This window comes from Nematostella vectensis, chromosome 6 (assembly GCF_932526225.1).
Source record: "Nematostella vectensis chromosome 6, jaNemVect1.1, whole genome shotgun sequence".
NCBI classification, from domain to species: domain Eukaryota; kingdom Metazoa; phylum Cnidaria; class Anthozoa; order Actiniaria; family Edwardsiidae; genus Nematostella; species Nematostella vectensis.
Window position 1 is genome coordinate 14029685 of NC_064039.1, and position 26305 is coordinate 14055989.

The window sequence follows — 26305 nt, forward strand, 5'->3', positions numbered from 1 at the left end:
ACCTGTAGGCTTTGATAGTTTTTCCGGCACGAAAACCCCGAAAACACGGAGTTCGCATACCTCGGCGTCCGCCATCTTGGATAATGCGCTCTGCAGGGGGAGGGGGCCCGCACATTTTTCTTCCACCTCCCCTTGCGGAGCGCAATATCCAAGATGGCGGCTAGGCTATGCGAACTCCGTTTCTTTCTCGCTTTGATGATAAGATCGGAAAGAAAAGTTGAAAATGTTTTTAAATAAGCACCTTTTCTTACTTTTTCAAGCGTGTCTGCCTTTTTCTTTTTGTGTTTGTGTGTAATGTGTATACACTCTTTTATATAAGAATGTCTAATTTTCAGTTGATGCTGTGCCGTTTCAATTTATGGGACATTTTAAGGCTGAATATGTTCTTAACAATGTTTTTAAATTTTAGTGTATAAAAGAATATAATATAGAATAAATTATTAGGAAGAGAATTTCACTAATGATCAATAGCGATAATTGCTGCGACGTAGGAGCAGCATACTAATCTTGACATCGCTTTTTAAAACTCTCTTTCCTTTCCATTCACGAGAATCCGCGGCAGAATACATGCGGGTGTTTGGTTCGAATTTGGTTTGAGATCTTGTTCCGCAGCCTCACTTTGAAAATTGAGGCAGCGAGAGACTAGGACTAAATTTCAGTTTGACAGATTTTGACAGACGAACAATCGAACATTGTGCCATGTTTTGACATGGGACTCGTGATCTCTCGTACGGTGTTCGTGGTCAATAAATCAACAAGAGGAGTGCACAAGCAAATTTTTAGAGCACATTTCGGTAAGTTTGGAAAAATGTTCACTCGTCATTTATTTGGGACGAGTTACCACAGCTTTCAAAGAGTGTTGAAGGAGAATTTAATAACAGTTTCAGACCGATTTTGCCGACTTATGAGCCGGGTCGGAAGCGTACCATTTGTACCAGTACACGTGCCATGGTCGCGTCTCCCGCAGTCGATGGAGATCTCGGCAAAATTGGGCACTAAACAAGAAAAAGGAGCATCCTAACTCAATGCCTAAATGCTCTAGCTCACTTGGCTATGGACTGTACGGCGTTTGGGAAAACTTATCAGTTTAAAACAATGACCCAATGCCTTCTAGTAATTGCTGAAGAGCATGCAACAAGTTTTAGCAAACCCAAGTGATGCTAAAAGGTGAAAAACACCTTGACAGAAAAGCTAATACTGTAAAACAATCAAAACAGATGATAATATTGTTGTGTTGTTTTAAAAACTGACCAAATAGGTCGGGGAGGAAATGGATAAGCAAAAAAAAAAAAATCCCTGCCAATCATGACTCCCGATGAAAAAAATAAAGACTAATATATTGCCAAACCCTCTAACAATTAGCCTACCTTACGTTTATTGATATTTTTCGCGAAGAAAAGCTCAGCGCGATACGATAAGCTGCCTCTAGCTTTGTGTTTGTTTCAAAATGACAGAAACAAGAGGTAGTAGCAGGGGTAAGACCACAAACGCAAGGAATTTAACAATCCCAAATAAAATTTAAGATTGAACCAGCTATTCAAATCTCGAAAACAAAAAAAAAACGCCTAAAGGTAAACTTCTCTTGCTACTTTCTAAAATTTCAAGCTTAGCTGCAATCAGCGACAAAACTGTTGAAAATTATAGCGCTTCAAATGCAGTTTTTATATGGAAATCTAAATTACGTAGCATATTGACTTTGATATCTTCCCCTCCCCATCCCAACCCACTCTCCCCCAAATCAATGTTGGATTATTTTACTGACAATCCTAGACAGCAACTTTGAATGGGGGGAAGGGGGATGTGAGTAATAAAAAGTTCCCATATCGTAAATTATTTCAGTAAGACTACTTTTTAGATGTCATTTTCAACAGGTTTTGTCGCTGATTGTGGCTGCATGTACACCATGTAGCGTTGGAACAACACTGAAGCAACTGTATATCACTGTCGCAGCATTTCCTTTCTATTAGAAACTTCTAGTAAGGTTGTTACTATGTGCATAACCTGAGTATCAGGCCCTCCTATGTTTCTATCGCGCCGGCGAGAAACAAGTCAAGGGCCTGATACAAGTACTGTTCAAATCGCATGTTCTCATGCCGGATTCCGGCATGGCTCCTTATTGGTCAAAAGAAAAAAGGGCACTCGAATGGGACGCGCTGATTCGTTCAGCTATATAGTATAGTACCCTAACCCGTCGACTGCTCTCTCAGAGTAATGGCGGACTTTTGACCTTGCGTTAGCAGAATCAGAGAAATCGTTTTCTATAACATTTTAAAAACATATTTTCCTCTCCTCATTTTCTTTGGAAAAATTCCGCCTGATACTCAGGTTAGATGTTCAAATGTTTTGCCCAGGCCGGCTATTGCGTGTTTTTATTTCTCATTGGTATAGTTTTTCGAAGCAAAGATCTACTAGTTATATCAAGATGCTTTCATCGTATAGTGTCTTAAGTGCTGAAACAAGAGAGGAAAAAACAAGACATTTAAAAAGATTCTGACTTTGATAGCAGGGCCGTAACAGGCCTTGAAATATTGGAGGGGCACAATACAGAAACATTAAGAAAATATTGGGGGGCACAGCCACGCCCCTACGGGTCATTTACTTATATTTTAAATTTTTTTTTTTTTTGGGGGGGGGGCACGTGCCCCCAGTGCCCCACCCCCTGCTACGGCCCTGGATAGTAAATCAATCGATGACATGAGTACCTGCAGTGCAGTATCTTGCCTCCACAGCAAACTTCAGCGCTTTAAGTCTGTACACGTAGAATCCATGGCAACGGCGGACAAAGATTTGCGTCTGAAAACGGCAGCAATCGCCGTCCCAGTGAAAACACACTGTCCGCTGAACCACGCCATCGCGGGCGCTGGGATGAGGTTCCGTCATCCATCCGGTGGCCTTGGTGTTGCAGCGATGGGTAGGTACGCACGACTCGGCGAGCTAATGGTGGGATTGAAGAAATATTAACTGCTTTTCTCTTAATATAAGAATAAAGTACACAGGGTCGTAGCTAGGAGATACGCAGGGGGCACGAACTTAACCCTCTGCACCTCGACCGCGAAAACGTATGTAGAATACGAATATTTAGAAAAAAAAACTCGCAGGCTTGTAACTAGGGAGGGCACAGGGACTGTTACAGGCTCGTTGCTAGAGAGGGGGGGGGATAGGGGTGCAGGATGGCACGAGCACACGACCCTCTCCTTGACCGCAGAAACATGGATATCAAAATCAGCGTTTTGGTTGTACACGTCATAAATTTACCTAAAGTACCTCCCTTCTGCAACCATGGCAAGTCATGGCTTTATATGGAACGATTTCTTTCTACGCGGGTTGTTAAAGACGAGGGAGATTTTGTTAACTACACAGCTGGCGTGTTGAATTTGCAGAAAAAAAATTATGCTCGTTTATTATGTAACGAGTCTCTGTATGGGGAGCTATTTTAAATGCATCTGTTGTACTGATGTTCCAGCCATTGGTACCCCCCCCCCCCCTCCATATTGTTCTTTGAATAAGGAACTTTCAAAAACTTTCTAAATGATGCTTTTATCGCCCTTGTCGCAGCTATATTTTTTGCAAAAGGAGCCATTTTCATTGTACCACCGCTGCAACTAAATCGAGAGTTGTAATCTAAAAAATGCCCGTGCAGTCTTAGCTTAAGATTTGCAAAACCTGAGAGGTACCATTTGGGGAAATAGTTAAAAAACATATATCATTTTTTAAATTGTACCTGCATGGGTGCTGACCCCGCTTCGTATCGCCGCCATACCGTCTCATTGATATCACCGTCGTTGCTATAGCTCCCTGTGACTTTATATGTGACAGCTCGTGTGGGATGATTTTTGGTCTGGTGATCTCGACACATCTTGAGGTGACCTGTATTGTAGGGAAAAATATAAACCAGAGAATAGGTCAAGTGGTTTTTACAGGCGTTGCCAGGAACGAGTGGATTATATAGAGCAACGTTGTCTTGTGAAGTCTGCTCAAGATTTGAATAAATCACACATTTTGCAACGGCTAAATAGAACGCATGTGACATGCCAGGCCTTTTTTATTTATCTATTCCTTCTCTCATATATTTTTTTTTATTTATTTATTTTTTGTTTGTTTATTTAGGTATTCATTTATTTATTCGTTCATTTATTTAGGCATTGATTTATGTATTTGTTTACAGGTAAGCAATGGCTCTCTCAGCCAATCAGCGACGTGAACATTGTTTATTTTTTAACGTGAATTCATGGGAAATGACAGTCAACACTTACTAAGATGCTTAACAGGAAACTGGTAGAAGTCAGAGCCGTGTTTGTTGGACACGATGCACTCCAATGTCAAGTCCCCATACGCCACCCCCTCCAAGGCTGGTGTCCGAAAATGACGACTAGAACCGTTTTGGTAAACTTTGCCATTTAGTACCCAGGCTACATCTGGCACAGGGTACCCAAACGCCTCAGGGCATGTAAAGTTTGCAAAAGTAGCTTCAATGTCGTAGATTTCAGGCACCTCCGGTGGTGGGGGTTTGTTGAGGATCACAGCTGTTGACGAGAAAGAAGAATTATTTGTTTTACCCGTAAAGCACACCCTTCCCACTATTCCAATAGGCCTTTCGAGCTATAAGCTCGCGTGCGCATTCCAATAGAAACCTTTCTCACTACCGTCATGCATCAAATAAAGCGCGCGCTGCATGACGGTAGTCAAGGTAGGTTTCCCTGTAGAGTGCGCGCGCATGCTAATAGCTGGAATGGCCTTGTGATTACAAATTACTATTGATTACAAACATGTCCACAACACAAAGTTCACAAACAGGGTCATCCTAGCATTGAAAGGTTCTTCATCATCTTCTCTCTACAGCGAGAGTTACCCTTCTCCGGCAGGACCCAAATTCTGCATCATATGCACGCACAAATAAAGGGGCAAATATCCAGTATCTCCAGTTTTTCTACCCTATGTTACCTTTACTGTCCATAGGCCTCCACCTCAAACAGGATGAGTGTCATGTTAGCTTTTACTAGATACATGATATAGAGGCTCAAATAAAAAGTATCTCCATTCACCATTCTCTCCACAAAGTTACCTTAATCTCGATAGGAAACTCTTGTAAACACGCACAGCGCGCGTACACATATACAAGCACACGTACTTATGCTCGCGGTTTACCCCACCCACAGGGCCAGTACCAGTCAGAAATCACACACACACACACACACACACACACGTACCTTTGCTCTCGGAGTACACCTCCACCTCACACAGGGTGAGTACCAGTTAAAATTCCACATCAACCCCTCCCCCCCCCTCAAACACACACACACGTACCTTTGGTCTCGGAGTAGACACCTTTGCGTACGTACCTTTGCTCTCGGAGTACACCTCCACCTCACACAGGGTAAGTAACATACTAGCTCCCACCAGACGCACGTTCACATAGCGTCCTGATCTCCTCGGCTTGCAGTATATGGATAGCTTCTGCAGTGTTGCCATGGAGAACATGTCTCCACAGCGAGGGTTGGTGTTGCCGTTATCGGTCAGAGAGTCACCTGGGGGAAGACATCAACCCTGGCTCAGGAAGAAGAGTAATTTCTAAACAGTTCGCACAACATGTACTGCGCATTATTGGTCCCAATTATTTATGAATAAATATTATACGATTACAAGAACTGACCGTAAATTTGTGAATGTGATTTTCATTTATTATCTTTACAGTAGCAGTGACTTTCTCAGACAACCTGACTCATCAGTGAAATGGCCTTTTTGACACATCCTGTTGATGTCTTTATGTGATGAGTCATCATCTAACAACTTATTTTCAGCTATCAACTTCATCAGGATATAGAACATTTCAATTCTTTATATAATAAAGACCTTACAAAGAAATTGTTACGTGGGAAGAAATAATAAAAAAACGGTAAGAATATCCTAATTATCGATAGATTGAAAAGAAAACGTTATAAAAACCCATTCCACATTCAATGACAACGTCTGTAGATGGAAAATTAATGCAAACGGATAAGCATCATTCGTTTTTTCTCGTTCATTGGGAGTTTCGTACCACTTCCAGGGGCCCAATAAGGCCTATATAAGACATTTTCTCCTGTAGTTTTAGTAATGTCTCATACATTTATTGTATTTTTGGCTGCTGGAAGGGGGGGACGGGTCCCCTGCTACGCCCCTGCCTTTCTATAGAATTTTGCCCGAGCGAATGCCAATTCCAGAGGAGCTAGTTTAATGTGTGAGAATCGCCTAGATCACGTGATCTGAGCGGCCAATCAGAATCGTTTCAGCGACTTTTAATAGTATACATTTATAAAAATTCATACAGAACTCCTAGCAATGTTCAGCGTAAATCAGTGTAGTAGTAGTATAGTAGTAGTGCACCACTCACCAACTCTGACTTCAACGTTGTTTAGTCTATCCTGATCTCCTAAACGATTCACCAGGAATACTTCCGAGACTGGTTGAGTAGTGCCCAGGTCCACGCGCCACCAGGGATTAGTATGCCAATCAGTGTGCGTGCAGCTTCCTTTACCATAGTCCCCGTCAGTGTTCCCATCAACAGCTCGTGAAGCATCACCAGAATGATTAGTAGTGGACTGGGCAGTAGATTTGCTCAATGCTAGATTCGCTAGAATTAGATAAAAGTCCCCGTCAGTGTTCCCATCAACAGCTCGTGAAGCATCGTTGCTAAGATAAACAGTACTCTGGGTCGTAGGTTTTTTCAACGCAAGATTCACTAGAAATTAAAACAAAATATAACGCCTGATTTTTAGATAATATTCCTGCATATTTGCATATATGCATTATGGTTTATAGCGGAGCACTGACGCGGCCCAAAGCGCCCCCTAAAGGTACACAATACCTAAGATAAAGAAATAAGAGAATAAAAAAGTGAAGGGGGGCAAAAAAATAGTCACATGGTGTGTGAGGTCATCAAGAACCAAAATATTCTCAACTCATCAAAAGCAAAAGTATTCACATCTCATCACCTCGTCCCCAGGGTCTTCTGGGTAATTTTCAGTATCTGACGCCATATTGCAAATAACCCAGGGGACGAGGTTGCACATCTCAAATAGAAACATCTTTAGACACTCAAACTTGGTAAGGGCCATTCAGAGGCACCATTAGTTTGATGATGAAGATGCTGCAATACAAATACCCTAAAAGAGACTCGTTCCTGAATGTCCACGATGAGAGATCATTAACTGTAAGGTTCCATTAAACCATAGCATTGCAGATGTGTTTGTCATGTCGAAGGGTTGAAAAGCGATGCATAGTGGTCCCATCTCCTCTCCTACACCCTCCCCCTTCCGCCCCATAGATGAAATCTTTTTCAACTGTTGATTAAGTTTGGTCATCCTCACATGTATTCTAGTACAGGGTTGATCAGCAGGAGGTAAGACCAAGTACTAGTCAAATGCGAAGGGGAGAAGGGAAACTTGGGAGCCGAGGGATGCTAGGGGGAGGAGAAAAGATGGAGATACCTAGTAAAAAAAGGTTTGAGACGTGTTTCAAAGTGAATGAGTGGATAGCCAATACACCTTACCCCTACACGTCTACGTAAGGTTGCTTTAAGGAAGTGGATGGTTTGGTGTGTTCAAATCAATTGACTAGTACTTGGTCTTACCTCCTGATGATAAAACCCTGTACTAGAATACACGTGAGGCTGCTTAACCTTTCAAAGAGCTCTATGAAATATCCTATTACTTATTTACTGTCATTTATCACATATTTACGGAATGTTTTAACCTTTTGTTGTTTTCTCATTGAATTGTAACCTACTTCCCGTATCACAACCATTATTCCCCTTTTATGTTCCCCTTCTCCCCAGGTGCCATTGTACGAATATCCGCTTTTAACAAAAACCTTGTGGGTTAGAGGCATAAAAGTTCCTGCAACTGTCATTAAAATCGATCGTATGTTTTCGCACCAGACAGAGGAACAATAAGGAGGAAAACGATGTACCTTTGTAAGTTCAATCCTAAGACTACTGGGAAAAGTAACAAGCAAGCAGACCAACATTCGAAGACAAAACCAGAACCAGAGCATTGCGACACTCCAATAGTTAGCAAAACAGCCAACAGAACAGCTAAAAAACGGCTAATATAGTCACAAGAAGTGGACGTGAAAATAAACCTCCCAAGTTTTTTTATGTATGAGCAATAGCCATAAGAACGTTGTTTGTTAGTTCTAAGACATTGAACTGTTTTTTATCTGTATATCCTAGGATGGAAATCATCTTTAGAAAGGGAGATGTTATGTTTTCAATAGTCACGTGACTAGAGCACATTCTTACGCTATTACTGTAATCGTAAGATGTCTGCTGAGTAAACACGTTGTGGTCTAATATGCCTTATTCGTATAAATACAAGACATAACAAAAATTACCCGCGAGAGGTCTTAAGTTTGGCCATAACCTCGCATATCACAGGTTTGCTGTATGCCCAAGGAATAAAGAATAAGGCATAGGGACCTCGACGAAGCTCAACACCCTTACCTCCCTCCCTAGGGATTTTGGTTACCTGTCGGGTTCCGGTTCACCATGACCTCGCATATCTCAAATCTGTTATTCACTCCAGGGATGTAGAGTACGACATAGCGACCTCGCAGACCCGGTCTGCAGTAGATGGGCTTGCTGATAGGTCCCGTGGTTATCTTACTCCCACACATAGGGTTCCCTGTTCCGTTATTCACCAGGCTGTCTCCTGATATGACATGAGATTGTTGATTTTAAATGGATAAACTAAAATGTCCAGGGCAGCGCAACAAAAAGTAGTGACTGGACCTAGGATGGCACTATGGATGTAGATGGTGAATAATGTTGTTCGTCTTTTATTTTAAAAAGATTCTACAAAAAAAAAAACAGCTACATTTGTTTACTTGACTAGCGGATACAAATGGTTAGCATTTTTGCGAGGGGAGGGGGGGCTGAATTTGGAATTCGTCACCGCGGCCGCTGGAAAAAAAACTGGTCTTACCAGCTATGATTCTGATAAGTATAAAATGAATTGCATTTATTAACTATTCATTATATTTCTTGAATTCCCACCAGTTATACTGGTGCGAAAGGCACAGCAGAGCTAGCTCCAAATCAAGTACCCCCTTGAGTGTATTGTTAGTAAGCATTGTAAGCACTATCATTGAAAGTGGTCACTGCCAGAGGGTTTATGATGCTCATCTAAAACTAAATCAACAATTATAAAAAACAACAATGATGATGTTCACCTATGACTAAATCAACACGTACCAACTCTGACTTCCAGTCCTGCCAGTCTTTCTTGGCAACAATCTCTCCTTTATATGATAAACACTTCATCCACAACGTGGGTCCGTCCGAGGTCCACCCGCCACCACCCTCCGTGAGTAGGGTCTGGGGAGGTCCCAAAGCACCAGATGGTAGACCCATTGGCAAAAGTCGACATGTTAACCCCATCCACAGCGAGGTGAGGAGGTGCTCTGCCTTCCCATATATTCAAGGATGCAGTGGGCTGGCGAAGAGCTAGGTTCCCTGTATTTTCATAAAAAGAAAATAGCAAAAAGGGGCATTTAGATATTTCAAAACACGAAACCCGAATCCGGCGACAGTCTCCTATTACCCCAACAATCGTTAAACCATGTGGACAGTAATAGGAAAAAAGAAAGACTAGAATATTATTATTATCATGACATCATGTTAAAGCAAAAAAATAAAGCCGTTAAGGAAAAGTTCATTTATCATCCCGAGGGGGAGAGGCGTGGCGATTTTGATAAAAGCAAGGGATTAAATTAGGTGCCCCCCCCCACCCCAAGATAGATAGATATTTTATTGGAACTTTGTAAATGGTTTACAACATGACATGACATGACATGACATGACATGACATGATTATAAGGTAGTCTAATTTATAATTCATTTTAAAGTCTGTATATGTTCATAGCCTATTTGTTATTATTGTGTTTGCTATCATTGAAAAGACTTATGCTTCCCAATATTTTCGGTCCCCCCCCCCCCCCCCCCCCTGCTCCCTCCTGGAAACCTAAGAAAGAAGGAGTAAAGGAAGGAACGGCAATAACAATGTCAAAGAAAAGCGAGTAAGAGATTAGCTGAAGCTGGTCAGAAGGTGGAGGGGAAGGAATTCGCTGAAAACATTAATCCGGAAAAAGTGTACTCAATTTTTCAAAGGTGCCACTAAATCCAGGTTGTCAACCTGATAAAGGTTGATGCTATAAATGAGGCAGAAAAAGGAAAAAGGCTTTTCGTTTTTCTCCTTGCGAGAAAAGCGCAGCACAAGAAAGAAAAGAGAGAGAGGAAAACAGCATATTAGATATGAGCGAGGATGTTGATAACAAAGAATGAGCAGCGACATGTAGCATCAAGACGTTTTGTTAATATTTTGAATATGGAAGATAAGCTCTTTATAAATATTATATAGTGAAAACCATATGAAAAAATGCATATAGGGTGTATACAGGTTTCCATTGCATAGGTAAAGTGTGGCTTAATACCTATTCTAAACTCCTGGTTGGTGCATGCCAAATAACTGCCCCCAAACCAAGACTGATTTGGCACTTGTATTGGTCAAATTACATAGGAGACAACACCCAAGGAAATCAGTGCCCCCCTTTATCAAACATTTAAATCCATACACTTTCGACCCAACCCCCATATAGATCTCGGAAATTTCTGAACATTTCCCTAATTGTAAGATGCCCTGAAAATCAAAGTAATTAAGTTGGATTGAGTTTGCTATTCAAATTGGACACCTCATTTGCATTATTATTTTTTTTTGGGGGGGGGGGGGGGGTGGATAGGATTCGGCTCGGCGGCCTTTAAAAAAATTAAATTTCTGTGCTCACCGAGACTAATGAAACCGAGGGTGAACTCTTTTAATATAGACTATTTCGGAGACATGAATTTCTGAATGTCTGAGTTCTGAACACTATTCCACTGGGATACTAAATGATGTAAGACTCACCTGCAACTGCTGTCCAAATAGCCGTCATTATGGCAACGAAGAGAATGGCGAAAATCACCTATAATCGAATCAAATACATTAAAACACCCGTTTGAAGGGGGATTCTGGAAATATCACGAAGTGCACTCATTTTTAGAAAATGAGGTCCCGGACATCTTACACAGTCGGCTAAAATTGACAATATTTTTTTTTTGGCATAGAAGGAATTTTAGAAAGTTTATTTATTTGATTATCAGACTAAAAATGCGTACAGTACGATAACCAGTTGAGTAGCAGTAATAGTTCCACTCAGCATTTTTTTATCTTTTTGCCTTGAATATTGTAGATTTGAACAATCCAAAACTACCTAAATGAAACAAAACTATTAACCTTTCCTGAGATATAAATCCAGATTATTTCATCTAATGGTTTGTTCAGAAAGTATCGTTATTTCCAAGCGATTTTTATAATTGTTGCTTGTATAGGCGGAGTTTACTGCACTGTGAAATTACCCGCGTCACAAAAGTCAGATGAAAACAATACCTCCTTTTCTAAAAATGTGCAAATTTTTATACAAATGCTTATAATAAGAAAGAATATCTGTTAATGTGTATGGGTTTTTTTGGCTTGATGCGATATTTTCGATTTAAATTAACTAGTTTCGTAACAACTGAAAAAAAGCCGCAAAAAGGATTTATTTATTTATCCCGTTTTCAATTAATCATTTCATTCCCAATAATGTCAAATCTTAAAGGTTAATTTTTATTATGTAGGCCTTTGATATCAGTCATCCGGCTGAATAAATAACTTCATTTTTTATTCTATATTAAAATAATTACTATATCATAATAATATGCTAGGATGATTAAATAAAACGGCCAGATTAACTATATTAGCTGGCTTCGGGGGGAGGGGTGTGTGTGTGGGGGAGTGTAATCAGCCTATGTTTGGGTATAGGGGTGCCTCTGAGGGTTTTGAAACCTCCTGTTTAGGACAAAAATTCAGAAAAAAACATACCATGTTTAGGACAACATACCCTTGATTTTAGGACCCTGTTTAGGATATCCCCCCTACCCTTTAATTTTAGGACCCTGTTAGCACGTGAGAGCAACCAAATCGTACCCTGTTTAGGACAGCCTTTCTTACAATTGTGTACCCTGTTCATAATTCAAATTCTTTCCACTTAAAATGTTAATTCCCCCCTCCTCGCGGACTCTCCAGGCCATCTAGTGTCGATCTGCCGTTGTTACCTACAGGCCACACAAACAACTCTGAAGACCCCCTGCCTTTCAGAGTTCTTCGAGTAAACAGAAGTAGAGCAAGAATTCAGTCGTTTTCTTGCCTAAATGCGATTTTGAACAAATTAAGTGACAACTTAAAAGATCAGATGAGATGAAGTAGATCAGAAATGAAGCCGAGTGAATGAAATGAAGTCTTTTTATTTCATGAACTCTTTAAAAAAGACTCAATTACTGCACATTGATGTTGTCTTTATCACGCCATGACCCCCACCGCTCGTTCGTCGACCTCAGAATTAAAATAATTGAAAATACCCTTGAGTCTTTATTCTTCTTTGTTATGAATAGTTCAGATGGTATTCAGTTAGCCGGTAGAGTATAATGATATAATTGCATCAATATACACTATTAGTTTGGTAGTCTGATTATGATCAAGTAATAATATCCAAAACTATTCTTAGGTAGTTAACTTTTCAAATAACCCGAATATGGACAAAAAGTTGAGGCAAACATGGCATCTAATAAACGAATCTAAACATTTTGTCATGAGGTTCCACCCGGCTAAACAGAATCTTTTGAAGATTCTTATAAAAAAAAACTGGCAACTTATCACGGATCTCAGCCTCATACGGCTAGAATCTTTAATGAACCTATAGTCTCTTATAGAAAGGAGAAAACGGTTATAGACTTTTAAGTCAGAGCCACAATCTCCCATAAAGGACTAGGTATCAAAGCAGATTTATTTACAATTGTGGCGGGTGTGGCTGTTGGCAATATTACACAACTGACTTGCTTAGACTACGGTCTTAAACTCCACGGCCCCCGTAACGCGAAAGCCTTTCGAGGATTCACCCACAATTGATCTAGGTAGCCGGACTTTTTGTACCAGTCCACATACCAATATAAATTTGCAGACAAGTCGAGGGAATGCAAAAATCTTCCTGATACAAATATCTGTCTATTTTTGCTTCCTATGGTTTAACAATAGCGCTACCACGCGACCGAGTCACCGACAATAGGCCTTTTGTTTTTGAAACATAGCCTACCTTAAAATGACGCGGATCGAAATAGTGTAAAACGCTAGATAGCCAATCACCGACTAGTCACTTCAATTAAAGATTCGTCCGACCTCTGATATATAAACGGGCCCGCGACTTCATGTCACAATCCGCTAATCGAGCATACTTTACGAAGTCCTCATTAGCAACCTAGCGAAAAACAACTGACGAAGGTCTCTTCATTAAGAGTCCGAAACCGGTCTTGTAAACGCTATAACCGCCCGCCGATTTTTCATCAAACGATGACATCGGAAGGCACCTTAGACTAGATGAGCGAGCCCTCTCTCAGAAAAAGCCAGATTTAGCCTAAGTGCACTTTGAATTCTACGAGTTACAGTGGCGATTCTCGGCAGCCTCAAATCTTCCTGTTTGATTTTAAGAAATCTATTAAAACAGGAGTGAGCTGTACTGCAGATATGTCCTAAATAACTCTAAGAAACTTTACATGCACAAAGAAAGCGCTTATGTCAGGTCGAGCAACGCTCCCATAGACGTGAAACATTAAAGAACGACAAATTCCACCACAAAGACATATAATATGTCACCTAAGGTTTTTGTCACCTCATAAACCACGTCTAGCGTATATCGTCCTCCGTAGATCCATTTCTGCGGCATATAACGCTCAAGCAAAAGTGTAATCTCAAAGACACTACGCACTTTATTTACTTCACCAGAAGTCTATAAAAGGGCGAAAGATTAATTGATTTAAAGATCTTTGATGTCCATAGCTTACTGAAACTTTTCAGTACACGCATTCTCTCCTCTTGCCACCCTCTTAGTTATAAGAAGGGTTTGTGTCTAGGGAGATGGCCTAGGTCCGTTGAGAACAAATTCCTCACTTGCCACCTTCTAAGCCGAAATCCGCAACTTATTCTAGATACGGTTACGCGATTTCACAACATACATAACGGCGAGTGTTGAATTCACGGACAGGCAAAATGCGTTTTGAGGCAAACATGGCATCTAATAAACGAATCTAAACATTTTGTCATGAGGTTCCACCCGGCTAAACAGAATCTTTTGAAGATTCTTATAAAAAAACTGGCAACTTATCACGGATCTCAGCCTCATACGGCTAGAATCTTTAATGAACCTATAGTCTCTTATAGAAAGGAGAAAACGGTTATAGACTTTTAAGTCAGAGCCACAATCTCCCATAAAGGACTAGGTATCAAAGCAGATTTATTTACAACTGTGGCGGGTGTGGCTGTTGGCAATATTACACAACTTTAAAGATCAGATGAAATAAAGTAAATGAGAAATGAAGCCGAGTGAATGAAATGAAGTCTTTTTATTTCATGAACTCTTTAAAAAAGACTCAATTACTGCACATTGATGTTGTCTTTATCACGCCATGACCCCCACCGCTCGTTCGTCGTTCTCAGAGTTAAAATAATTGAAAATACCCTTGAGTCTTTATTCTTCTTTGTTATGAATAGTTCAGATGGTATTCAGTTAGCCGGTAGAGTATTATGATATAATTGCATCAATATACCCTATTAATTTGGTAGTCTAATTATGATCAAGTAATAATATCCAAAACTATTCTTAGGTAGGTAACTATATCAAATAACCCGAATATGTACAAAAAAAAATAAATATATACCCTGTTCAGGACAGAGAGGCCTAAATTTTATACCCTGTTCAGGATAGAGAGGCCTGAAATGTATACCCTGTTTAGGACAGAGAGGCCTGAAATGTATACCCTGTTTAGGACAGAGGTCTGAAATATATACCCTGTTTAGGACAGAGAGGCCTGAAAAATATACCCTGTTCAGGACAGAGAGGCCTGAAATGTATACCCTGTTTAGGACAGAGATGCCTGAAATGTATACCCTGTTCAGGACAGAGAGGCCTGAAATGTATACCCCGTTCAGGACAGAGAGGCCTGAAATGTATACCCTGTTCAGGACAGAGAGGCCTGAAATATATACCCTGTTTAGGACAGAGAGGCCTGAAATGTATACCCTGTTCAGGACAGAGAGGCCTGAAATATATACCCTGTTTAGGACAGAGAGGCCTGAAATGTATACCCTGTTCAGGACAGAGAGGCCTGAAATATATACCCTGTTTAGGACAGAGAGGCCTGAAATATATACCTTGTTTAGGACAGAGAGGCCTGAAATGTATACCCTGTTTAGGACAGTGAGGCCTGAAATATATTCCCTGTTTAGGACAGAGAGGCCTGAAATGTATACCCTGTTCAGGACAGAGAGGCCTGAAATGTATACCCTGTTTAGGACAGAGAGGCCTGAAATGTATACCCTGTTCAGGACAGAGAGGCCTGAAATGTATACCCTGTTCAGGACAGAGAGGCCTGAAATGTATACCCTGTTTAGGACAGAGAGGCCTGAAATATATACCCTGTTCAGGACAGAGAGGCCTGAAATGTATACCCTGTTTAGGACAGAGAGGCCTGAAATGTATACCCTGTTTAGGGCAGAGAGGCCTGAAATATATACCCTGTTTAGGACAGACAGGTCTGAAATATATACCCTGTTCAGGGCAGAGAGGATTGAAATATATACTTTGTTCAGGACAGAGAGGCCTGAAATGTATACCCTGTTTAGAACAGAGAGGCCTGAAATTTTTACCCTGTTTAGGACAGAGAGGCCTGAAATGTATACCCTGTTCAGGACAGAGAGGCCTGAAATGTATACCCTGTTTAGGACAGAGAGGCCTGAAATGTATACCCTGTTTAGTGCAGAGAGGCCTGAAATGTATACCCTGTTCAGGACAGAGAGGCCTGAAATGTATACCCTGTTTAGGACAGAGAGGCCTGAAATGTATACCCTGTTTAGTGCAGAGAGGCCTGAAATGTATACCCTGTTTAGGACAGACAGGCCTGAAATGTATACCCTGTTCAGGACAGAGAGGCCTGAAATGTATACCCTGTTTAGGACAAAGAGGCCTGAAATATATACACTGTTCAGGACAGAGAGGCCTGATATGTATACCCTGTTTAGGACAAAGAGGCCTGAAATGTATACCTTGTTTAGGTCAGAGAGGCCTGAAATGTATACCCTGTTCAGGACAGAGAGGCCTAACTTTTACACCCTGTTTAGGACAGAGGCCTGAAATATATACCCTGTTCAGGACAGAGAGGCCTGAAATATATACCCTGAAGTTAAAACCATTTTTACAATTTATTTTGAGCATAAAGGAGTTATGGGATATGTAATTCATTAAATATGTTTTTTATTGATGAAAAAAAGCTCGTACCAGACGACAGAATTTTTTAGTGATACGGAACTACAACCGCCGCTACGGAACTACTACCACTATGTGTAAACAGAAAAATATATATATAAATCAATAAAATTTTAAAATGTGTAGTCTTTTCTGTGCATATTATATGCATAAGTAAATTTGTAGTGTTCTTAGAAAAAACCATTAGCATTGGACCCTCCGCAAAAAAAGATAGAGCAATTTTAATATTGTGATACGGAACTGGTTATCATACTCTACGGCTACATAAAAAAGTGTTTCGTTTCTGATCACGACTCCTTCCTCGAGAGGGCATGAGGGCGAGTGGTTTTTATTTTTATTTATCTATTTTCTATTTATTATTCTTTTGATTTCTAAATTTAAGCCCTGAAACGTAAAGACGTATACTCACTGAGGAAATAAAGGCAAACAGAAAACTAGGACGGGAAAGTTAAGGAAAACAACTGTTTGATATAATTTTGTACAAAAAAGCACTATCAGAATATACACCTATTTCAATTAAGTTTGACAACAGAAAAATGGAAGAAAAGTTTGACTTAACAATGTTTCTTGTATTAAAATGAGTGCATTCACTACATGGGCTTTACTGAAAACCTAGATACCTCATTGGCAATGCCATAAACAGATACAAGGCTTGTATTTCTCTAACCAATAGTGTAAGGCATTTTCCATTTTCTATTTTCTTATAGTCAACATTAATTCAAATTAGACCCTCTTTGATACCTACCTTATCTCTCTTCATAGTTGTTTCGCTCGCTTTTCACTCGCGAACTCTCCAGGCCATCTAGTGTCAATCTGCAGTTGTTACCTACAGGTGAGGTCGACTTTGAGCCACACAAACAACTCTGAAGACCCCCTGCCTTTCAGAGTTCTTCGAGTAGACAGAAGTAGAGTAAGAATTCAGTCGTTTTCTTGCCTAAATGCGATTTTGAACAAATTTTGTGACAACTTTAAAGATCAGATGAAATAAAGTAGATGAGAAATGAAGCCGAGTGAATGAAATGAAGTCTTTTTATTTCATGAACTCTTTAAAAAAGACTCAATTACTGCACATTGATGTTGTCTTTATCACGCCATGACCCCCACCGCTCGTTCGTCGACCTCAGAATTAAAATAATTGAAAATACCCTTGAGTCTTTATTCTTCTTTGTTATGAATAGTTCAGATGGTATTCAGTTAGCCGGTAGAGTATTATGATATAATTGCATCAATATACACTATTAGTTTGGTAGTCTGATTATGATCAAGTAATAATATCCAAAACTATTCTTAGGTAGGTAACTTTTCAAATAGCCCGAATATGGACAAAAAGTTAAGTCACAATATTTACATGAATGCATTTTCATGAAATGCTGAAAAAAACAGTATCCCCAGTGATATGATTTTATATCACAGAATATCTTGAGTTGAACGCTCGTAAATAAGTCATGAAGATTCAAGAAATGCGAACATGATAAAGACACATTTAGTCCAATTAAACCGTTTTAAAGAAAGAAAGAAATCCTGAAACGCAAACACCGTATCTATAACATTTCGTCATCGTTTTGGGAAGGGGGGTGGGGGGTGGGGGGTGAAGCAGATACCTTCTTTTTCCATATGTACTTCGTAACCCGACACTACTGTAACAACGACAGTAGACTGTAGTGGGGGCAGTACAGGTACCGGGCTTTACTTCGCTGTTACAAATTAGAGTTTTACAAGATCTTACTGCGGCTTCTACCGCACCCCTTTTTATACGGTCCTACCACGGCGTCCCTTAGGTAATCAGACACTGACAGCCATGGAAAGCTTTTAGTTCTGTTTAGACAAGGTTTCAGCCAATGGGCGTCCGAGGAACGAACTACCCCCCCATGGGTGTGTCGGTTTGTTACTATTGTAACATGTTGCTACTGACTACGGTTGTCACACACTAACTTGTCACACTGCTAGTGCGCATGGCAAGATACACACATGAATATAATGATTGACAAGATTCCAATCATTTTTGCACTCAAAATCTTAAAACGTTCTAAATCCTAATTTCGTCGACGGCCAGGTCTGAATCCTACACAGGGCAAACCCTGTGTAAACTCAGACCTAACTTTTATTCCTTCGTTAAGAAGCGCGAACCGAGAATTGGTGGCCAAATTCCGATTGTCAAGTACCCCCTGGAAAAGGGACGCGCCACTCCTACTTTTCTACTGGGTGAAGGGTCAACTTTTTACTTTTCGCTATCCTATTTCATAGGAACGGCTAAAGTTACTTTGTCGATATAACTTGCTTAAACAAACAGACGCCTTTTAGTTGAATAAACAAAACGTACTTATAACGGTTCTTAACTTCAGGAAGGTCGGTGTTTAATTAAAGTAAGATATTTAGTTGTCAAAGATGACGTTAATCTATATTTCGTTATTTTCCTCCGTGACACTACTAGGGTGGGGGATGCTTTCCCTTCCCCGCCCCCTCTACCCTCGCTAGACACTAGATACGGTCCGTGGTCCTATTACGTAACTGGATCATCTCGTTCGTTTTCACATTCCTGATGTTTCAGTGTATTATACAACGAAGGATAGAGACGTTTCTATGTACAATGTCGCCCAAGGTGGGTAGAAATACTAAATCTTCATAGATGCATGGCCAAGGATCAGTTTCTCTGGCAGTGTCAACCTAGCAGTTTTTGGCGGGTACTTTGTTGAAAGGGACAACCACAGGGCACCCGACCAAAACTCGTGGGGCTAAGGAGTATCACTAAAATAATCATGTGACCAATTTTGCATTGCATGCATGATAGAGTTGATATTCTGCAGTCATTGGTATGATCAAAATATCTTAATTATTCCATGCAAAATACTTAGATCGTCCATCCTATATATGAGTGACAAATAGCAGCACAAATAAAAATGTCCAGGCCATATAAATATTTGGGTGACCTTAAAACCCCCTCGGTCAATCTCTTGGAGGCCTGGGTGTAAGGGCTTTCAAGATTAGTGAGATAAAGATTTGACCAAGAAGCAAGTTTTTCTTGACAAATTTTTGCCGCGAGTCTCAAATTTACAGGAATCAGCATTTTTCACCATGTTTTCTGGAGAGCAGGGAGTTGGAAAACTTTAGCTCTTCTAAATATGGGCATCTATGCCCATATAAGGCAAAACAAACGAAGGACACTATCCATGTAGAATATGTTTGATATGTTTTTGCTACCATTCTTTTTTCGCATCTCACCAATGACCTGTATGGCATGCGAAGCCCCGTAATGGAGCACTCTTCTCTTGGTGTGACATCGTTTTCGTGTCTGGTCGGGTTCACTATATTGAATTAATGTATGTATCGTTGTAAGTCTGTACAGCCTCGCAATGAAGTATGATTATATTCTGGCGCGTGTCCACAGGGGGTCCGAGAGGACCGGACCACACCCTGCCGATGCTTTAGTTATGTATCCTCCAACTGGATTGGGGAGAGCAGTTCATTGAAGAATGTTTTGTTGAAAAAATAACTTTCGTTTTATAGCTGTCAAACATTACTATGTAAGCCTTTTACTCGAAAAATCTTATTTGGATTAGAAAGAAGACAGTTAAGGTGCCTGAATCTTTGTCGAAAGTAAAATTTAAAAATTTCAACTGGGAAAAGTCATTCTTACTTATCAGACCCCGTCCCCACGTATCCGTTTTCGTTTGAAAACGCAACCTTTTTGTTCCACACGAAGCGTTTTCATTTTGATACGGCCCGTCTCCACAAAAACGCAGAAACGATACGAAAACGATAACAAGTTCTACAGCACATTCGACTCGCGCGCCACCTGGACTGGACTTGAGTTATCGCGTCATCGTTTTCGAAAGGTTGCGTTTTTGTCCGTCCCCACGTCACCGAAGGGGTATCGTTTTCAAATTGTTCCACCCTAGAGATCGTTTTCAAATTGTTCCGTTTTCGATCATCGTTTTCGCGTTTCCGTGTGGACAATACCCGTATCCGTAACAAAAAGGTTGCGTTTTCAAAGGAAAACGGATACGTGGGGACAGGGTCTCATTTATCAAAACACAAGCAAACCGGGCGCGTTGGTTAAATGGACGTTTGCCGTGAAATAAATTTCAAATAACTTAATGTGTCATTAATGTTTTAATATTCGCATTATACAGAATTTTTCTCTGTTATTTGGTGTGCCAAGTTTAAATCTGATTTGATCTAACACAGAAAATAGAGGGAAAAGAACAGGTAAATTCAGTTGTACGAATTAGTTTGACTAATTAGTCTCTACGGCGAAGAGAACGAACGAAAGCTTGCCGATAAAGACATTTGTATTTATCTATATCACACTTCTTCATGCCAGATTCAAGAGAGTCCATATTCATTAACCTATATACTTCATCTCGACAAGCCCCTCTAAAGTTGAGTCATCGTCTTTCGGTTTCCCATTCAGAGTTGAAACAACACTCCGTGTAGTTCTGTACCAAATGCCAGGGTTTCTTGAATGCTTTCGCCTTTTACAAGTTCAACTTCCTTAGGGCTTGGAGACCTTAGAAGACTGAACTAATATTCGTCTATTTTCACAGTGTTTTTTAAAATGTAGAAAGCTTTGGCTTTGTTGTAGAATGTTCGACAAATGAAATATTTTTCTGTACGCGCGCGTTCCCACTTTTGCGCCATTCAGTTTTCTACCAATCAGAGAGCGAGGCACCGACACGGGAAAAACCCACGGGTATCCCATTCTACTTCTACTTCTACTTTATTACTTTTCAACACTTTCGTATCAAGAAAAGATGACAAAATATATATAAATCTAAATATATAAATCTAAATATAAATTAATAATAAATAGGTAATCCATAAATTCAGTCGGCTTACTATATACAATAAAAATTAAAATAAATTATAAAATAAGATAATACTTAAACAATAAAAATAGCATGATAATAAAAATTAGGCGATGAACTTGTTTACGTTATTACAAAAAGATGAATAACTATTTTCTTCTCTAAGTTCAATTGATAAATTGTTCCAATCTTTGATTGTTCTGGGAAAGAAACTATATAAATAATAATCGTGACGTGCCTTAGGCTGTATAAATGTATTACTTGAATAACTTCGAGTATGACGCATTGAACGTTGATAATAATTAGGTATCGGCAATGCAATGCCATTATTTACTGATAAATAAAACATTTTTACACGGTGAGCCTTTCTCCTCTCACTCAGCAGATCCAAAGAAAGGGATTGTCTCATTATTGTAACACTAGAGTTCCAGTCGTAATCCCGCTTTATGAATCTCACCGCACGTCGCTGGACTGCTTCAATCTTGTCCACTTGATCCTGTCTATAAGGGTCCCATACAGCAGCTGCATATTCTAGATGTGACCTTACAAGTGTAACATAGGCTACACGCTTGGTGACCTCAGAACATGAATACAAGTTCCTTTTTATGAATCCAAGTGTTGAGTTAGCCTTGTTTACGATCTTGTTTACTTGAAAATTCCACCGTAAATCATCAGACAGCAAAACGCCCAGGTAGGGATGCTGTTTAACACCTGAGAGTTTCTGATTATATAAAGTATAATCTTTCAGTACTGGTGATTTATTTCTGTAGACTGACATTTTGTAACATTTGGTAGGGTTAAAAACCATTTGCCATCTTTCGGCCCATAGCCCCACTCTGTCCAAGTCCCTCTGCAAGACTAGGGTATCATCGTCATGTGTAATTTGGTGGTACAGCAGGGCATCATCAGCAAATAGCCTTAAAGTGCATTCCAAGTTCTCCTGCATGTCATTAATAAACAGGAGGAACATCAATGGACCAAGTACAGTGCCTTGCGGCACTCCTGATGTTACGTCTACTGGTTTTGATGAAACACCGTCCACTACGACTCTTTGTGTTCTATTGGTGAGCCATGACTTAATCCATGCTAGTGTTCTACCTTGAATACCATAATACAGTAATTTACTGATCAAGCGACCATGTGCGACCTTGTCAAAGGCCTTACTGAAGTCAAGTATCAGCATGTCTATTTGACCACCGTTATCCGTATTTCGTGCCAGGTCTTCAACTGTTAATAGAAGCTGGGTTTCGCATGAATGGTTTTTGCGAAACCCGTGTTGATTTGCAAATAGACCACGAGAATTTTATCGTACAGCTATACAACTTTCCTATGACTGTGGGGCTCCGCTATGACAACCAAACTTGGCAGGTGTCATATATGTGTCAAGGATGTGCAAAACTGGGATTTGCACATCGATGACGTCACTAGAATCAAAATATGCTGACGTCATCAAAAAATATATATTTCACGAAGGAAACATCATATGGCAACCAAACTCGGTCGGTGTCATGTTGGTGTCAAGGGGTGTGCTCCAATATGGCCACGTGATTGTGATATCATCAATGACGTCACTAGAAGCAAAATATGCCGACGTCATCAAAACAAAAAAAAAAACATTCATATCTCGTGAAAGAAACATTGTATAACAACCAAACTTGGTAGGTGTCATGTATGTGTCAAGGACGGTGCCAAGTTATGGTCAAGTAATGCGTGACGTCATCGATGACGTCACTTTAAGAAAAAATATGCTGATGTCATCAAAATAAAAAAAAATATTTATATTTCACGAAGGAAACATCGTATTGCAACCAAATTCGGTAGGTGTTATGTAGATGTCAAGGGGGGTGCAACAATATGGTCACGTGTTGTGTGACGTCATCGGTGACCTCACTTAAAGCAAAAAACCGTGATTAAAAGCAAAAACATTCATATCTCTTGAAAGAAACATTGTTTCACAAACGAAGTTGGCTGGTGTCATGTTTGTGTCAAGGGGGGTGCAACAATATGGTCAAGTGATTTGTGACGTCATCGAGGACGTCACTAAAAGCAAAAGTATTCTTATTTCATTAAGAACAAAAATGTCCATATCTCGTGAATAAAACATCATAACAACCAATCTTAGTATGTGTCATAAGGGCTTCAAGGGGTGCAACAATATAGTCACGTAATTGTGTCGTCATCAATGACGTCACTAAAAGCAAAAATATGCTGACGTCATCAAAATAATATATATATATATATATATATATATATATATATATAGTGTTGGTTTGAGAAAAATACAAACTACATAGGTTTCCCTACAGGTCTGTTTCGTGGTTGCCCACTCATCAGGGGATTTAATGAGAATATTCCTACCATCGTATATATACTATTAACATTGAAATTTACATAATAATAGACTGATAGTTTTAGCTAAGGCGGCAAGAGGAACAATAGCGAGTTACATAAATATGCAGGGCGGAACGTGTGAAAAATTGATAGCGCGAAAATTTAACGGTGACGGGATTAACAGTTCTAATTGTTTCGTAGCAGGGCTTTGTTTCTGTGGCGGCACGAGGACACGAGTTCATTGCGTTTATTTAGAGTTGATAGTTTGGGTTGGCAGATGATCGTCAGCTTTTCCTTGAGGCAGAGGTTGCAACGCTTAGTGGTACTGTTGTAGGCGGAGTGGGAAAAAAGAATGCGCCATGAAATAAAGTACTCAATCATGTTGTCCTTGAGAGTCCAGACGTGTTTGCTGAGTTCGGTGGAGTTTCTGTGTTTGGCGTGTCGGAATGATGCGGTGTGGTTTCTGTACCTGGTCTTGAAGCTGTTTTCAGTGAGCCCGACGTATGTTTCCGAGGTGTTGTTGTCTTTTCGAGTTACGGTAGCTTGGTAGATAACAGATGTCTGTAGGCAGTTTCCGTCTAGAGGGCAGGTGTCTTTCTGTCGGCAGTTGCATGTCTTGTTGTTGGTAGTGGTAGGGGCGGAGTTGGCGATCTCGGTGGCCGACGATGCGGTGATGATGCGCTTGTTGTGGTTGTCGATGATCTGTTTGGTGTTGTTCATGCAGCTGTAACTGATTTTGATGGTGTTTCTGTTGAAGATTTTACGGAGGTGGTTGTCTTTCGGGAAGTGCTTGTCTATCAGGGTGAGGAATCTGTGGCCGATGTTGGTGCTGGTGTTCTTGCTGAAGGGCGAGTTGTACCATAGGATGTTGTTGCGTTATTATAATTAAAGAAACATCATGTGACAACAAAACTCGATAGGCGAGATGAGGTGCAATCAAATGGTCACGTGACGTCATCGATGACGTCAATAGATTAAAAGTACCCTGACGGAAAAAATATCGTATGACAACTAAACGTGTTATGTGCCATGTAGGTGTGGGGGGGGAAGGGGGTATTGTCAAGTCCTGAAGACACAATTCTGAGCGCTACTCTAAACACAACACTAGCTTTTACTTTTAACGACCGAGCTCTACACATTCGGCGTGCTCTCTCCCCGCAAGCATCTCCATGGTAACATCAAAAATAACGTACATAACAGGCATAACAAGTTGGCCGCGTGATCTGTGAAATCGTTGACGTCGTCAAAAACAAAAATAATAACATTTAATATTTCTTAAATTATTAAGCGAAAAAAAGCAAATATTTGGTCGTTTGGAGCTCCGCTTTTAGGCAATGCCTAAATCTATATATTACAAATATATTATATATATTAATATATTATTGATTTGTTTGAGTTTTAGGAATTCTTTCGGTAAAATGTCCCTTTTTTTAAATTGATTATGTTAATTGGACTAACGTGTCTTATGTTCGCATTTCTTGAATCTTCATGACTTATTTTTTAGCGTTCAATTCGAGATATCCTTTGATATAAAATCATATCACTGGGAATACTTTTTTTCCATTTCATAAAAATATTGGGACTTAACTATTTGCTATATTAGGGTTATTTGATATAATGTAATTCCTAAGAAACGGTTTCGGATATTATTTATTGATAATTAGACTACCAAATTCATGGGGTAAATTGATGTTATTCTATAAAACAATTTCTTGAATCACTTGGTTGTATTTTGTTTGACGTTTCGGCAATGCTGCCTTCACCCAGTGATTCAAGAAATTGTTTCATATAGCATAAGAAAATCACTGCACAGGACCAAAGGCACTACTGATGTAGTTATATCATAATACCCAACCGGCTAACTGAATACCATCTGAACTATTTAAATAACAAAGAAGAAAAGACACAAGGGTATTTTCAATAATTTCAACTCTGACGTCTACGAACAAGCGGTGGGGATCATGGCATGATAAAGAAAAGTTCAAGGTGCAGTAATTGAGTCTTTTCTAAAGGTCTAGCTGTGATATGGTAATAGCGATATAGAACAGATCTCCTAACTGAATATCTTAACTATTTTAAAAGTTCGTGAACTAAAAAGACTTTATTTCATTCACTTAGCTTCATTTTCCGATCTTTAAAATTGTCACTTTTAAATAAGTTCATTATCGCACTTAGGCAAGAAAACGACTGAATTTTGACCCCAGATCTGCCTACTCGTTGTGATCTAAGAGGCAGGGGGTCCTGAGAGTCGTTTGCTTGGCGATCTCATACCTGTTCAGATTGATAACAGATGCCGGACAGAGAGAGTCCGCGATCAATTCAGGGTGAGAAGCGAGCGAAACAACTATGAAGAGAGATAAGGTAGGTACCATATAGGGTCATTATTTATATATCATAATTTTTTCTACACTTTTTATATTTTTTTAGTTTTTTTTTTCTCAGGAACTAAGGAAAACTATGTAGTAGAACATTTTTCTCTCCGTCTAACAAAAATGGCTTCTGTAAAACGTTACATTTCCAAAAAAAATCATTTATGCATAGGCTATCGAAATTATTTGTATTCCATTTTATCATAAGGCCATATAAAAAGATATTGTCGTTTCTGGTCGCCTACCGTCTCTAATATTTTTGCCATATGCAATTCCTTGTTTATTCATTTTTTAGTCTTTTTACTGTAAAACCGTCAGAGATCGTACAAGCTTTAAATTGAAAGAAAGACTTTTAACCACGAATCAAAAGCTCCGTTC

General features: G+C 39.8%; 2 protein-coding genes across 7 annotated transcripts in view; one reads left to right on the plus strand and one right to left on the minus strand.

The window, feature by feature from the left end:
- The window catches only part of LOC5506716, a 133963-nt gene that overhangs the window by 58491 nt on the left and 49167 nt on the right, over positions 1–26305 (minus strand). For 2 of the 6 annotated variants that reach the window (XM_048729530.1, XM_048729529.1), the window contains exons 3-11: positions 17168–17248; positions 10938–10995; positions 9230–9490; positions 8505–8687; positions 6371–6610; positions 5340–5525; positions 4254–4523; positions 3722–3867; positions 2703–2934 (exon numbers count right to left, since the gene is read on the minus strand). The exons of 3 other annotated variants lie outside the window; for them this stretch is intronic. In XM_048729530.1, the coding sequence (XP_048585487.1) occupies positions 2703–2934; positions 3722–3867; positions 4254–4523; positions 5340–5525; positions 6371–6610; positions 8505–8652 (1222 nt within the window). In that variant the 5' untranslated portion in view covers positions 8653–8687; positions 9230–9490; positions 10938–10995; positions 17168–17248. The remainder of the gene's footprint in view (positions 1–2702; positions 2935–3721; positions 3868–4253; positions 4524–5339; positions 5526–6370; positions 6611–8504; positions 8688–9229; positions 9491–10937; positions 10996–17167; positions 17249–26305) is intronic. One more of the 6 variants, XM_048729528.1, reaches the window with a different exon arrangement.
- LOC5506700 overlaps positions 1–26305 on the plus strand; it is a 64591-nt gene that overhangs the window by 24572 nt on the left and 13714 nt on the right. The gene's annotated exons all lie outside the window — the stretch shown is intronic.